The sequence below is a fragment of the Falco biarmicus genome, chromosome 3 (assembly GCF_023638135.1).
Source record: "Falco biarmicus isolate bFalBia1 chromosome 3, bFalBia1.pri, whole genome shotgun sequence".
In the NCBI taxonomy this organism is placed as follows: domain Eukaryota; kingdom Metazoa; phylum Chordata; class Aves; order Falconiformes; family Falconidae; genus Falco; species Falco biarmicus.
In genome coordinates, this window is record NC_079290.1 from 105718210 (window position 1) to 105731536 (window position 13327).

Consider the following 13327-nt stretch of genomic DNA (forward strand, 5'->3'; position numbering starts at 1 on the left):
TGGTCTTGCCCGAACTTGTTAGCTGGGCTGTGCCCCGTGGGGAAACACAAGGAACTTCTATTTTTGGATGTTTTGTTTTGGTTTTTTTCCCAGCACTTTGGGCAGCGGCCTACTCCTGAGAGAAGCTGAGGTTGGCGGGAGTCACGCAGGGGTGAGTGAGCGTCTCACATGGAGGTGAGGACCTTTTTGGGAAAACCACTTCTGGATGGGTGGTATCAGCACGTTTGAGGGATTTAAGTCAGGCGTTTAAGGGATCTATGGCTGCAAAAATACAGCTGCTAACGGGGCGCGGCCCTGGCCATGTCCCAGAGCAGGGGGACAGTCCGGCCCCAGGCTCTGCGGCCCCCCAAAAGCGTGCCTGTCCAGATGCCCTGTGGCCAGGTCTCTTCCCGCGGAGGAAGGAGGGATGCGGCGCACCGCTCGGTGCCAGATCTTTTCAGCTGGAGGCTGCTGTGGGCGTGAGTAATGTGCAAAAAATGCTTTCATCTAGTTTGCAAGATTTCCTAGCGCTCCAGAAACGTCTACCTGTAAACAAACTAAATGGGATGACTAGCGGGGAGGGGACGGAGCTGGAGAGGAGCTGCGAGGGGCTGTGCAGCATTGCTGCTTTCAAAGAGTTAAAGCTTTAACTTAATCCAGGCCTAATTATCCCCATCTGGCTGGGTCTGGCAGGGAAGAAAGGACTTGGCCAGCAACCTGGCCCGAGCAGCAGCTAAAATAAATACAGGGGCCGTGGCGGAGCCGGGGGAAAAAATCCCAAGCGGGGCCAGGCGGGCATTGAAGTCACAGGGGAACTGGTGGAAAAGGCACTGGGAAAGGTGAGACGGGTGAGTGGTGCGGTTGAAATGCCTGGCACCCACCCCCCCTGGGGCCAAGCATCCCCCTGGGTGCTGTCACCGGCCCCCCAGCATCCGCTGAGCCTGGCCGAGGGTGCCAGACCCCACGCTGGCTGGGTGGGGGTCCTCACCTTGGAGATGGGAGACGAGTGAGTAACCCACCCGTGCTGCGCCTCGAGTGTCCGGTTCTGGGCCTGTCTGGGGGGACCAAGGTGGCAGTGCTGGGGCCTGGAGGCGGGTGCAGCGGTCTGGGGCGGAGGGGACCAGGCCTGGTGCTGGTGCTCACCGCGGGTCTGCCCCGAGGGGGACGGTGGCAGCGGGGGGCTTTGGAGCGTAAACCACAGCATAGCATCCCGTTAGAGAGGGTTGGGGCACTCGGCAACGTCACGGACACGAAATGGGTTCCTTAGCACTTAGAACATCAAGGACTTGCTAAATAAAGCGGGAATTTATTTTTAATACTTTGGCATCTCTTAACTTCAACGATTTTTTTCTTAAGTTCTGGCTACCTTTTCTGGCACAGGGTGCCTAGAAGTAGCGAAACAACGGGGAGCGTGGAGCGCCTTTGGGAGAAGATGCTGTTGGTGCCAATGAGTTTGGGGGCTGGGCTGGTCTTATCCCGGCTGATCATCCTGCGCGCTATCTTGTTTTTCTGCCTGGTTTAGGGAGAGTTTTGCATGGGGCAGGACAAAGGTGCCATCCTGCGCTGCCTGTGCGGGTTTTAAGCCCTGTCTGTTGCTTTCCCGTTCGCTCAGATTTAGGAGGGGGGAAACCCCCTCTAAAGACCCCTGGCTTTCCCTACGCCGGCTGGGAGCCCAGACGTGCGGGGGTGCAGCCGGGGCTCAGAGCGGTGCATTCCTGCCCCCCCAAAAGCCATCTGACGATGGAGCCGCCGAACAGCCCCCCTCTTCATGCCGATTATTTTAATCACAAGCGCGTCTTGTCTCCGCAGCCGAATGTCTTTCATAGACGGCGGAAAGTGAAATTTGTGCAATGTCTGTAGGAGGCTGAAGAAAGGCCCTTTGTGTGCCCCCCGCGCGGGCGCTGGGCAGCCTCCAGCAGCACCCTCTGCCGCTCCACGGCTCCCGGCCGGCCACCGGCGTGAATGCGCCGCTTGTCCGGAGACCAGGATCTGCTCTTAAAGCCGGAGCCGCTCTCCCCTGGTTAGTCCCAGCGGTGGCCCCAGCGGGGCGGGCACGGCTCCGGGGGGCCCCCCAGCCGTGACCCCAGGATGTTTCTGTACTGGAGGAAGCGGGGTGCCTATGAGCTGGAGGCTTTGCCTGCTGGGCTGGCGGGGCTGGAGTACGGGGCGGTGGAGCGCTTCTCCTGGAGCTCCAGCCTGGACATCAGCGAGGAGCTTGGGGGTAGGTGGCTGGGGGGCCGCGGGGGGCCAGCAGGCTGCGGGCAGCCACACTTGGCCAAAAACCTCCCGCCCTGGCAACGAGGGCGAGGGGCCAGGAGAAGCTCCATCGGGAGCGGGGATGCAGCAGGGATGCTGTGGGGATGCTGCAGGTGCAGATGGGGAGCGCTCAGCAAACCGACCTGTGGCGCCGGCCCCGCTCCCTCCCAGCTCAGACAGGCATCTGAAACGGCGAGCTGCCACGGTGCGCTCTGGTGCAAGGACGGTCCGGTTTCAAACTCGTTTGCTGTCACCGGGAGAGCCAGGCACGATAACACGGCCGGCAGCAGCGGGAGGAGGAGGAGGAGGAGGAGGTGGTGTCTGGCTGGGGAGAGGAGCTGCTGGGGTCAGGATCCCTCCTTCGGTCCCTGAAGTGTCTGGTGGGGACCTGGGCACCCTCCTGCCTCTGCCAGAAACTGGGGGTCCCCTGGATGCTCCCTGCCGAGGAGCTTCTGCCTGGCACACCAAAGGCCTTAGTGTGCGTGTGACCCGCTGCCAGGGCCGGCGTTCAGGGAAACCCACGCGGCTCCGGCTGTGCCGGTGGCTGCAGCGTGGGGCTGGTCCCTGGCACCACCGGCTGCTCTGGCCGGCCTCGGGTTTTCGGTGAGTTTGGAAAAATTTCCCTTGGGTGCGTGAAAGAATTTCTTATTTGTTTCCGTTATTATTCCCGATAGGTCAAGTGAAACGGTGGTGGCGGGGGGCAGGGGCCTGGCCCAGCCTGGCGGGCGCTGCGGGGCGGCCGCGGGGACAGAGCCCTCATTGTGCTCCCGCCGCAGGGGCAGCGGGTACCCCGGCTCCCAGCCCTCTCCCGGGGGGTGGCAAGCCAAGCCCTGCCTGGCTGCTCCCGCACCATCGCCCAGCAGCGCCTGCCATGCTGCCGCAGCCCCTGCTGGCGTGGGCACCCTGCCTGCGCCCGGCGCTGCCTGCGGGCTGGGAGCTGGGGCAGCGGGCACCCATCCGGATCGCCTCCCTCTCCCCCAGCAGAAGCAGCAGCTTTTTCAGCGCTGCCCCAAAAGACGTTTTTTTTCCCCGCAGACTGAGTCTAACCCCGGCCTTGGCCGCGGTCCCGCTCGGGCCGGCGCGGATGCTGTTTTTGTTGGCAGGAGGGATGTGGGAGAGGGGAGCGGTGCAGCGGGGGAAGCCCCTGTGCCGGCTGCCCTGCTGCTGGAGCTGGTGTGGCCGCGCTGGCCGGTGCCGCCTGGTGCAGCGGTGCTGCCGGGCCTCTCTGCATCACCTCCGGGTCTGGCAGCGCAGCTTCCCATGGGAGCATCCCTGCCCCGCAGTGGGGCTACCCTGCAGGAGGCTTCCTGCTGCTCGTTTGCTAGTGTCTGTTATTTTTAAATGATTAGATGCGACGCGTAACAAAAGCCTTCAAAATAGGATTTGTCCCTAAGGCCGATTTAACTGTCAAAGCTTAAAGTGGCTCCTAAGCCCGGCTGGGCGCTGGCAAGTGGCACATTTAGCGTTCCTGCTGCAGCCCCGGGGGAGCTGGGGCAGGTCCGCATCCTGATCTTACAACTTGGGGTGCTAGGAAGGAGGTGCCGGAGCCTGATGCTGCGGAATGCACGGTGCCTTCCCCCAGCGGGGATGTAGCCCTGGCTTTTGGGCACGGGGTTGCACCCCCCTGGACAGGCGGCGGGGCAGGCGGGGGCAGGCGGGCCCAGCCTTGGCATTGCCAAGTTCTGAAGCCCAGGGACTGCGGTGTGGGAGCCCCCTGCGCGGGCAGGGCTGGGAGCGGGGCTGGGGGCGGGGGGCTCACCGCAGCACCCTGGCACTGATCCCTGCTCTCTCCTGCAGCCGAGCCGTGCCCACCAGAGGAGACAGTGCTGCGCTGCCAGAACCCTGACTGCACCGGCGAGAGGAGAGCGGTGAAGGTGGGTCCGGTGGGGTGGTGGGCAGCACCGGGCAGCTGCCACCTGGCATCGGTCTCACGGGTGAGAAGGGGCAGCGTGCGGCTCTGCCTGACCCGCTGCTCTCCGGAGCCCCCCTAGCATGGCTGGCAGCCCCCTACCAGCCACGTCCCCCTGGCCCATGCTGGGCGTGCATTCCCTGGTGGGTTGCGGTCCTGCCGGCATTTAACGGCACTGGCGGCATCTACCTGTTTCCCCTAGCTGGTGTGATTCAGGCTAATCCGCTCCAGCCTGTCTGTCCCCACTGCCACTCGCTGCCATGGCACCGGAGTGGATTTAGGGTCCCTCCTCTCCCACCGGCCGGCCGGGTGCGGGGCCAGGCTGAACCGGCACCGGCTCCCAGTGAGCCCCTGGGGTTCCCGTGCTGGACCACGGGCAGTATCTTTGGCGCAGCAGGCAGGACGGCCGCCCGGCCACGCTGGGAGGTGTGCCGCTGCACTGCCTTGGCATGGCTGGGGTGGCAGAGCCAGTGCCGGCGAGGGCAGGTGTGGTGCAGGGCTGCGGCTGCCTCGGCGTGCGGCTGGGACCACCAGGAGGGACCCTCTGGGGCCACCCTGCTGCTGTTGCCAGAGACCCCCAAGGGCACCTGGCAGGTAGCGTGGGACTCGGGGCCCTGGCTGGGCTGGGGGCTCATCCTGCACCACGTCCCCCTCGCTTCGTGGGGCAGCTGCCGAGGGCAAAGCTGCCACGTGCTGGGAGCGAGGTGGGGCTGGGGGCCGATCCCTGGGGTGGGCAGAGGGGTTTGGGCATCCTGCCTGGCTCCTCCTGCGGGGCGAGCCCAGGGCTGAGCTGCCAGCATGGGGTGGATGGGAGCCCCACATCCTGGTGGGGCGGCTGCTGAGGGTCCCAGGGGGTGCCCACCGAGCACGTGCCAGCTGCAGCCACCGCCTGCAGCCTGCGGCTGTGCTCCTTGTCTCGCAGGTGCCGCAACGGCCGCGACGCTGGCAGGCTGGGACACGTGGTGGGACGGGAGGAGGGGGACACGGGCCATCCTGGGGCTGGGGCTGCCCCGTGGCCTAGGGTAGGACACTGGTGGGTGCTACGGCGGTGGGTGCTGCGGAGGGACTGGCGGCCTCTCGGGGAGTGCGAGGGTGGTGGGAGCGCGTCAGCTCTGACCTCAGCAGCGCCGGGAGGAAGGAGGGCAGGAAGCGGGGGCGGCTGGAGCTGCACGGGCGCTTCCTCCCCGCAGCGCACAGTGTGCTGCAGGCAAGCCTGGACAGGGCTCGCTCCTCCCCGCAACCCCTCGCACCCCTCCACGTGCAGGGTGGCGATGGGGGTCCCGCGTGGAGACGGGGCCAGGCCGGAGGTGCAGCGGGGGTCGCTGGCAGTGGCCGGCAGCGCCGCGGTCCCTAGGAGCAGGGCCAGCTGGAGGTCCCAGTGAGGTGGGCGCTGGCTGAGGGTCACAGGCCGTGCACCGTGCTGGGGGCCCGGCCAGGGGTTTAAAAATAACCTGCTGTGAATGCCCGGCGGGGCTGGGGCCGCGGCCATGGCCAGCACACAATCGGAGGAAATGCGCCGGCTTCAAGCATTGTTTCAGTGCAGACGCTCGCTTCCTCCGTCCTGCTGCAGGGACACCGCTCTCGCCAGCACAAAGGGGCTGCGGCGTGGGAGGGTGGCCTCCTGGGCACCCAGCAAGGTGTGGGTGGCACGGGTGCAGGTGGCCGTCCCCCGGCTCCCCTTCCATGCTTAGGCCTATGCAGCCTTCCCGGAGTCCTTGCTCAGTGCGGCAGAGCGGGGAGGGGGCTCTGCGGTGCAGAACCCCCAGCCTTATGGCCGTATCCTGCTCACGATACTCTCCCTACACCTGCTCTGGCCTCAGTGTTGCCTCTGAGCGTTGTGCCAGCAGCGGCTGGGGATGGGAAGGGGGGTCCCCGCTGCTCATGGTGCCATAGCTGGTAGCCCTCGAGCAGCCCATGCCTGACGGCCACGTGCACCCGCAGGTATGCCACCACGTGGAATGCCGGCAGCTGAACCGCAGCGGCCCCCTCAGCCTGTGTGAGCTCTGCGACGGCCGCCTCCATGGCGCCATGCACTTCGATGGCCACATCCGCTTCAACCTGCCCCCGCAAGGTGAGCCAGGCTGGATGTGGCTGGCACCGCTGCTCCCAGCAGCTCTGTGGCACCAGGATGCGCTCGGGGGGCCGGCGTGATGCAGGGATGGGAACGGGATGCACGTGGGGCTGGTGCAGCGCAGGGGTGGGAGAGGGATGCAGCCGGTGCTGGCACAGCCTGGCTTGACGCCCATTTGCAGGCTCCATCCTGGCCCGCAACATGTCGACGCGCTCGTGCCCCCCACGCACCAGTCCTGCCTCCGATGTGGAGGAGGAAGAGGAGGGACCGGCAGAGAGCAGAGGGTGAGCCCCTGGCCCTGCACGTCCCCTCCATGTCCCCAGCACATGGCATCCCCATCAATCTGCCCACCCTGTGCCCCCAGGGAGTGGAGGAGCTCGGCGCTGAAGCTGCCCAAGAAGAAGGCTCGGCGCAGGCACACGGACGTAAGGCACCGGCCCCGCTCCCCAGGGTGCTCGGTGGGGCAGTAGCAGCATGGCCCCAGTGGGTGGGAGGGACCCCTGGGTGAACGGCTACCGTTCTCCCCCAGGACCCTAGCAAGGAATGCTTCACCCTGAAGTTCGACCTCGGTATCAATGTGGAGGCGGAGATCGTGCCAGCCACAAAGAAGAAGTCCCTGGGGTGAGTCTGCCGGGGATGGATGCAGGGACCGATATGGGGACAAATGCGGAGATGGACGTGGGGCTCGTGTCCCCACAGGGAGGTGCTGCTGCCAGTCTTCGAGAGGAAGGCAATCGAGCTGGGCAAGGTGGACATCTACCTGGACCAGTCCCACACGCCACTCTCCCTCCAGTTCGAGGCATACCGCTTTGGGGGGCACTACCTGCGGGTGAAAGGTGCGGCGGGGGCCTGGTGGGAGGCTTGGCCGCCCCAGGGCTCCTGGGGGACTCTGACCACCCAATGCTTCTGCAGCCAAGCCCGGGGATGAGCTGAAGGTGGAGCAGGCGGTGCGGGATGCCAGGTCAGCCAGCTTGCCCATCCTGCACCCTGCTGGCACCGCTGCGCTCCTCAGGCCAGCACTGGAACTAGTGCCAGGACACTGGGAGGGCACCGACAGCCTGGTGAGTGCTGGTGCCAGCCCTTGGTGGGGTGAATTGGGGAAGGGTGGTGGGGCGCGGGGTCCCTCTGTAGCTCTCCTTGCTGAGAGGATGGGGACATGGGGCAGCAGCACGGTGTCTCCTGGATGGTTTTGCACGGTGTGGGCTGAGGACCCCTCCAAGCTCTCTGGTGGCAATGCATGGGCAGTGCCCTGTGCCAGACATAGCAGCTCCACTGGTGGCACCAGCCCCGCAGCTGTGCCACGTACAGGCTGGCACCAGAGCAAAGGCAAACAGGAGCTGCAGGGACCCCAGCAGTGGTAGCCACTCAGTGCCACCGTGGCTCCGGGGCTCGCGCGGCTCTGCGGCTCGCCCTGGCCACCAGCCCTCCTCTCACCACCACGCCTGGCAGCTGCTGAGCACAGCTGGGTCCTGCCCCATGGACCCTGGCCCCAGATAAGGTGTGGGGCTGGGCTGGCTGCCACTCCCCATGGGAGCAGGCTGCCAGGCGCACGGGGAGCAGCTCAGTGGGGCCAGCGGGGAGGACCTGGCGCTTGGCCCCACACTGGCAGCCTGCGAGGGTGGCAAGCTGGCTGTGTGGCCAGGGCTGGTGGCTGCCCGCGTCCGGCACTATGACTCCTGGCTGCAGGACCGGCACGGCCCCAGCAAGGCAGCGGGGCCAGCAGGCAACCGGCCACCCTTGCGTGGGTCTCAGCCCCGACCGCCTCCCTGGGGGCAGGCGGGAGCTGGGCCACGCCGGGGCGATGGGGCTGGCAGGGGCTGGGGCGCCCGGGGACACGGCGGTGCGGTGAGTGGTGGGGATGGTGCCGTGGTGGCTCTCCCGTGGCGGGGATGGTGCCGTGGTGGCTCTCCCGTGGCGGGGATGGTGCCGTGGTGGCTCTCCCGCCGCGGCCTGGGGATGTGGCACGGCGCGGGGCTGTGCTGGGCAGCGGCAGCGGTGTGCTGTGCCCTGTGACAGGCAGGCAGCCCCGGCCCTGCTGCCCTTTGAGTTGGAGCAAGGCGACGGCAGCGGGCACATCCCTGCACAGCGCAGGGGGCTGCGGGGCGGCCGCCGCTGCGGCGGTGCCTGGGACGGCAGGAGCCGCTTGGCCGTGGCCCAGCTCTCACGGCCGGCTGGGGGGCTTTGATCTCTGCCGGTGAATTGTTTGGTTCTGGTTAGCTTATCTGGCGAGGAGGGAAATTAGGTTTTCTGCGCTGGCCCCACCTCCTTTTGTTTCGGAGGAGCCCGGCCGCAGCCTGCCCGGCTCCGGCTCCGCTGTCCGAGCTGGGTGCGCGGCTGGGTGGGCGGCTCGGCCGGGCGCTGCTCCCCGCGGGATGCCCTGAGCCCCCCAGCTGCCGCGGCCGCTTGCCCACACCTGGCCTGGCTGGGCCAGGCGGCACCCGGGGCCCTGCGCCCCCAGGATGCAGGTAGGCAGGTCAGTGCGGGCCGGGGAGCGTGGCCGGGGGGGTACCCCGCTGCCCGGGGGTGCCGTCCGGGTGGGTGTCTGTCTGTCCCATGGGTGCTCCAGGTCAGCCCTGCTGTGCTGTGCCGTGCTGCTGTCCCCATCCCGGCGAACGCCTGTGCTGGGCGCTGACCCCGGGGGCACCGGCTGTCCCCGCTGCAGGCACCGGGCCGCCGGAGGAAGAACATGACAGAGTTTCTGGGGGACGCCAGCATCCCCAGCCCCGAGCCAGCCCCGCACAGCGGCAGCCCCCTGCCCGCCAATGGCACTGACACCTGGAAGAACCGTGCTGCCAGCCGCTTCAGCGGCTTCTTCGGCTCCAGCACCAGTGCCGGCTCCTTTGGGCGGGTAGGTCGGAGCGTGGGCGCCAGGAGCGGACATGGGAGCTGCTGGCAGCTGCGCTGGGGAGCTGGGATGGGTCACCCCGGGACTCGAGCCCCCCAGCTCTGCGGGCAGGGTGAGGGGGGGGTCCACGGCATGTCCCTGCCGGTCCCTTAGCCAGCCCCTCGCTTTCGGCCAGGAGACTGAGAAGCTGGAGCAGCTGGCGAGCAGGCTGCATGCCTACAGCACCTTCGGGCTGCCCAAGCTGCCACCCCAGCTCCGCTTCGACCGCGACTCCTGGGAGGAGGATGGGGATGAGGCCGGGCTGGCGCTGGAGGAGAGCTGGCAGCAGATCATCCATGGCACGGAGGTAGGGCTGGGAGGCTAGGGGACCGCGGTGGCTCTGCCCAGCCACCGGCACGGTGCTGACGCTCAGCCCGGCAGGCCCTGTCACGCCGGCAGTGCCACCAGCAGGAAGCCATCTGGGAGCTGCTGCACACCGAGGCCACCTACATCCGCAAGCTCAAAGTCATCACTGATGTGAGTGCCAGCGGCAGCCACGCCGCACTGCAACAGGGGGCCGGGGGTTGCGGCTGCACCCCCACCGACTCCCCCCTCTGTCCCTGCAGCTCTTCCTCTGCTGCCTGCTGAACCTGCAGGAGTCGGGGCTGCTCTGCGAGGTGAGCGGTGGAGGGCGGCGGGGACTGGGGTCCCCCTGGGTCGGAGTACGGACCTCGGTCTGGGCGCGCTGGCAGGGGGAGGGTGGCGTCCCCGTGCAGCGGCCCGCCTCACCCCTGCAGGTGGATGCTGAGCGGCTCTTCAGCAACATCGGGGATATTATCCGGCTGCACCGTGAGCTGTGGCGCGGCGTCATGGCCCCAGTGCTGGCCAAGGCACGCCGGACTGGGGCACTGCTTGACCCCATTGACTTCCTCGATGGCTTCAAGATGGTAAGTGGAGACTCTGTGCCGTGGCAGGGGGTTGTGCCGTGCTGCACCCCTCAGTGACCCCCCTGCACCCCCCAGTTTGGCTCCCTCTTCAAGCCCTATGTGCGGTACTGCATGGAGGAGGAGGGCTGCATGGAGTACATGCGGGCACTGCTGCGGGACAGTGAGCTTTTCCGCGCCTACGTGACGGTAAGGGGAGCGGGTGGGGGCCGGGGGGCTGGTGCTGGGGCCAGTGCCAGGGCTGACACCTGTGTGCCGCAGTGGGCTGAGAAGCACGAGCAGTGCAGCCGCTTGAAGCTAAGTGACATGCTGGTGAAGCCCCACCAGCGCCTCACCAAGTACCCGCTGCTCCTCAAATCCGTGCTGAAGAAGACAGACGACCCACGTGCCCGCGATGCCATCACTGCCATGGTAAGGGGCTGGGGGCACAGGGCAGTGGGGTGCAGCATAGGGTCGTGCTCCCTGGCCCCTCAAACCCACCACCCACCCCGGCTGCAGATTGGCTCTGTGGAGCGCTTCATAAACGACGTCAACTCGCGGATGCGCCAGCGGCAGGAGCGGCAGCGCCTGGCCGCCATCCTCAGCCGCATCGACACCTACGAGGTAGTGGAGGGCAGCACGGACGAGGTGGACAAGGTGGGCTGGGCGCAGTGGAGCTGCCGTGCCATGCTCTGCCACCCTGTGTCTTGCCACCCTATGCCATCCCATGCCATGCTACCCCATGCTACCCATGCCACCTCATGCCATGTCATGCCACCCTATACCATACCACGCTATGCCACCCTATGATGTCATTTCATGCCAAGCTAACCCAACCCATGCCATGTCATGCCATCCAATACCACGCCATGCCAAGCCACCCCATGCCATGCTATGCTACCCCGTGCCACCCCATGCCGTGCCTGGCGCTGACACTGGGGGCTCCTGGCAGCTGCTGAAAGAGTTCCTGCGGCTGGACCTGACGGCCCCCATCCCTGGCACCTCCCCGGAGGACACCCGGCAGCTCCTTCTCGAGGGCAGCCTGCGGATGCGGGAAGGTAAAGACAGCAAGGTGAGGACTGCGGGGGACGGGGAGCCCCGGCCCCTGCCCGCCCCCGCCCACCACGCTGGCCGGCACCCACCGCCCTGTTCTCACCCCCAGATGGACGTCTACTGCTTCCTCTTCACCGATCTCTTCCTCATCACCAAGCCCCTCAAGAAGGCTGAGCGTACCAAGGTGGTCCGGCAACCCTTGCTGGTGGACAAGGTCATCTGCCGGGAGCTCAGGGACCCGGGGTGAGCGGTGCTGGGGGTGCTGGGGACCGCGGGGGCAGTCCCTGGACACTGCTGATGGCCCCTGCCCACAGGCTCCTTCCTCCTCATCTACCTGAATGAGCTGGGGAGCGCTGTGGCCGCCTACACCTTCCAGGCCAGTGGGCAGTCGCTGTGCCGCAGCTGGGTTGAGGCAGTGCGCAACGCCCAGGTGAGGGGCGCGGGGGGCAGGCGGGGGGCCTGCGGGTGCCCCGTGCCTCTCTGATACCTTCCCCTCCCCAGAACCTGCTGCAGCGGCTGAGGCAGCGCCGGCGCATGGAGGAGGAGGAGGAGGAGGAAGAGGAGGATGGCGAGAGTGGTGCCTCGGCTGCCAGTTCACCTACCATCCTGCATCGCGGCAGCACCAGCCCAGACTCTCAGCAGTGGTAGGGAGCGGGAGGGGGGCACCACGCACCCCCGGCCTGCTGCAGCCACCTCCTGACCCTGTTGCCCCCACAGCCCCTCTGATGGCTCCACCGAGACCCTCGCCATGGTGGCGGCAGACGGTAGTGACGAGCTCTCCTCCCCGGACTGGGATGCAGGACCCTTCAGCTCAACCTCAGATGGTTCCTCCATTGGCACCAGCACCTCCATCGGCACCGGCACCTCTGCCGACACCCCCACCTCCACTGAGACCCCCACCCGGCAGCTGCCAGCAGGCGCCCTGCCTGTACCCCTGCCCCATGGTATGGCCTCCTCGGCCGGCGGCTGCCGCTCGTCCTCCATCGACAGCGCCTATGGCACGCTCTCACCCGCCTCCCTGCGGGACTTCGGCCGGCAGCCAAAAGGGGCAGCTGAGGAGGGGCGGGAGCCCCCCATGGCCCCCCCAGCCCCCCAGCCCCCCTCACCCCGGCTGCGCCGCCGGACGCCCGTGCAGCTCCTGCCCTGCCCAGCCAGGGTGCTCAAGTCCAAGTCGGAAGCCAGCCTGCCCCTACTTTTGCCCCCCGGCCCCCCAGCCCCCCTCAGCCAGAGCCGCAGCCTCTCTGACCTCTGTGCCAGCCCCCCCCGGACTAGCCAAGCCCCCGGCCCCCTGGCTGCCCCTGGCAGCTGTGGCAGCTCCACCTCCGAGCTCTCGGAGCCAGAGGAGCCAGTGGAGAGCCCAGCATCCCTCCCAGGGGATCTTGGTCACAACCCTCTGCCCGCTGCCCGCCGGACCTTCTCAGACCCGCAGTCGGCACAGCACCGCAAGCTGACGCTGACACAGCTTTACCGGATCCGGACCACGCTGCTGCTCAACTCCACGCTGACTGCCTCGTAAGCGCACTCCTGCCTGTGTCCTCTCAGAGGAGGCCTTGGCCTCCCAGAGGCTCGCCAGGGCCCCCAGGTCCCAGCTCTGAGGGTCTCTCTCCCTGCTTTGTGCCTTGCAGGGAGGTCTGAGAGCCACCGGGGCGGTAAGGATGGACGTGCGGATGCACCAAGGAGCTGCTCCCACTTCTAACCGTAGCGTAATGCTGGGGCCGGGCAGAGCGGGCACTGGGATGCCACACCGGTGGGGACACGGATGGGGATGCAGACTGGTCCCCTCGGCAAGGACGTGCCCTGGGCAGAGAGGCGTGGGGCTGCCCGCTTCTCCCTGGAGCGGGGACAGATGTGGCACATGGCTTAAGCTGAACCCTTGTCTGCAGAGATAAGGGTTATCGATTGGGGTCCAGCCACCCCATGGTGCATCGGGCGGGGGGCTGTGGGGGACCGGGGGGCGGCTCCCATGGGTGAGGAAGGGATGACGATGTTGGTGGTGGTGAGTGGGGAAGGTGCTGAGAGGGACGCAGCGCTGGTGGCACGGTGCTGTGGGCAGCATGGGGAGGAGGCTGGGGCTTGTGGCAGGAGGGGATGGTGCTGGGCTGGAACAGGGTTTACCCTGTGGGGTGGGATGGATGGCAGAGCCTGGGGCTGGAGCGTGGGAGCCACGGGGGGACGTGACGGCGGCCGGAGCCCCAGCTGCAGTCCCGTGCCGGGCTGCGCTCCGTGTCCCGGCCGAGCAATAAACCCAGCTGGTGCACGCTCACAACCGTCTCGCCTCTCCCTGGGCCACGGCAGCACCGTACGGCTGGGCA

At 67.1% G+C, this 13327-nt stretch overlaps 1 protein-coding gene across 2 annotated transcripts; it reads left to right on the forward strand.

The window, feature by feature from the left end:
• The first annotated feature begins 1926 nt into the window (after positions 1-1926).
• PLEKHG5 (pleckstrin homology and RhoGEF domain containing G5) lies at positions 1927-13281 on the forward strand. 2 transcript variants are annotated; one of them, XM_056330132.1, is made up of 22 exons: positions 1927-2200; positions 4033-4109; positions 6086-6215; positions 6397-6499; positions 6580-6640; positions 6745-6836; positions 6915-7051; positions 7128-7276; positions 8878-9063; positions 9236-9406; positions 9481-9576; positions 9666-9716; positions 9837-9986; positions 10080-10172; positions 10245-10394; positions 10482-10619; positions 10915-11034; positions 11125-11256; positions 11329-11445; positions 11517-11659; positions 11733-12527; positions 12641-13281. In XM_056330132.1, exons 1-22 carry the CDS (start codon positions 2068-2070, stop codon positions 12648-12650), a joined length of 3234 nt encoding a protein of 1077 aa, XP_056186107.1. In that variant the 5' UTR covers positions 1927-2067; the 3' UTR covers positions 12651-13281. The 2 variants fall into 2 exon arrangements, with proteins under 2 accessions (XP_056186107.1, XP_056186106.1); XM_056330131.1 differs by having other exon boundaries at positions 1929-2200; positions 10062-10172.
• The last annotated feature ends 46 nt before the right edge of the window (positions 13282-13327 follow it).

Excerpts from the sequence above, each read along its gene's own strand:
- PLEKHG5 (XM_056330131.1), top strand. The coding sequence starts at position 2,068 with ATGTTTCTGTACTGGAGGAAGCGGGGTGCCTATGAGCTGGAGGCTTTG. Across the intron at positions 9,064-9,235 it reads GTGCCGGCTCCTTTGGGCGG|GAGACTGAGAAGCTGGAGCA; the intron begins GTAGGTCGGAGC and ends GCTTTCGGCCAG. Across the intron at positions 9,987-10,061 it reads TCCTCGATGGCTTCAAGATG|TTTGGCTCCCTCTTCAAGCC; the intron begins GTAAGTGGAGAC and ends TGCACCCCCCAG.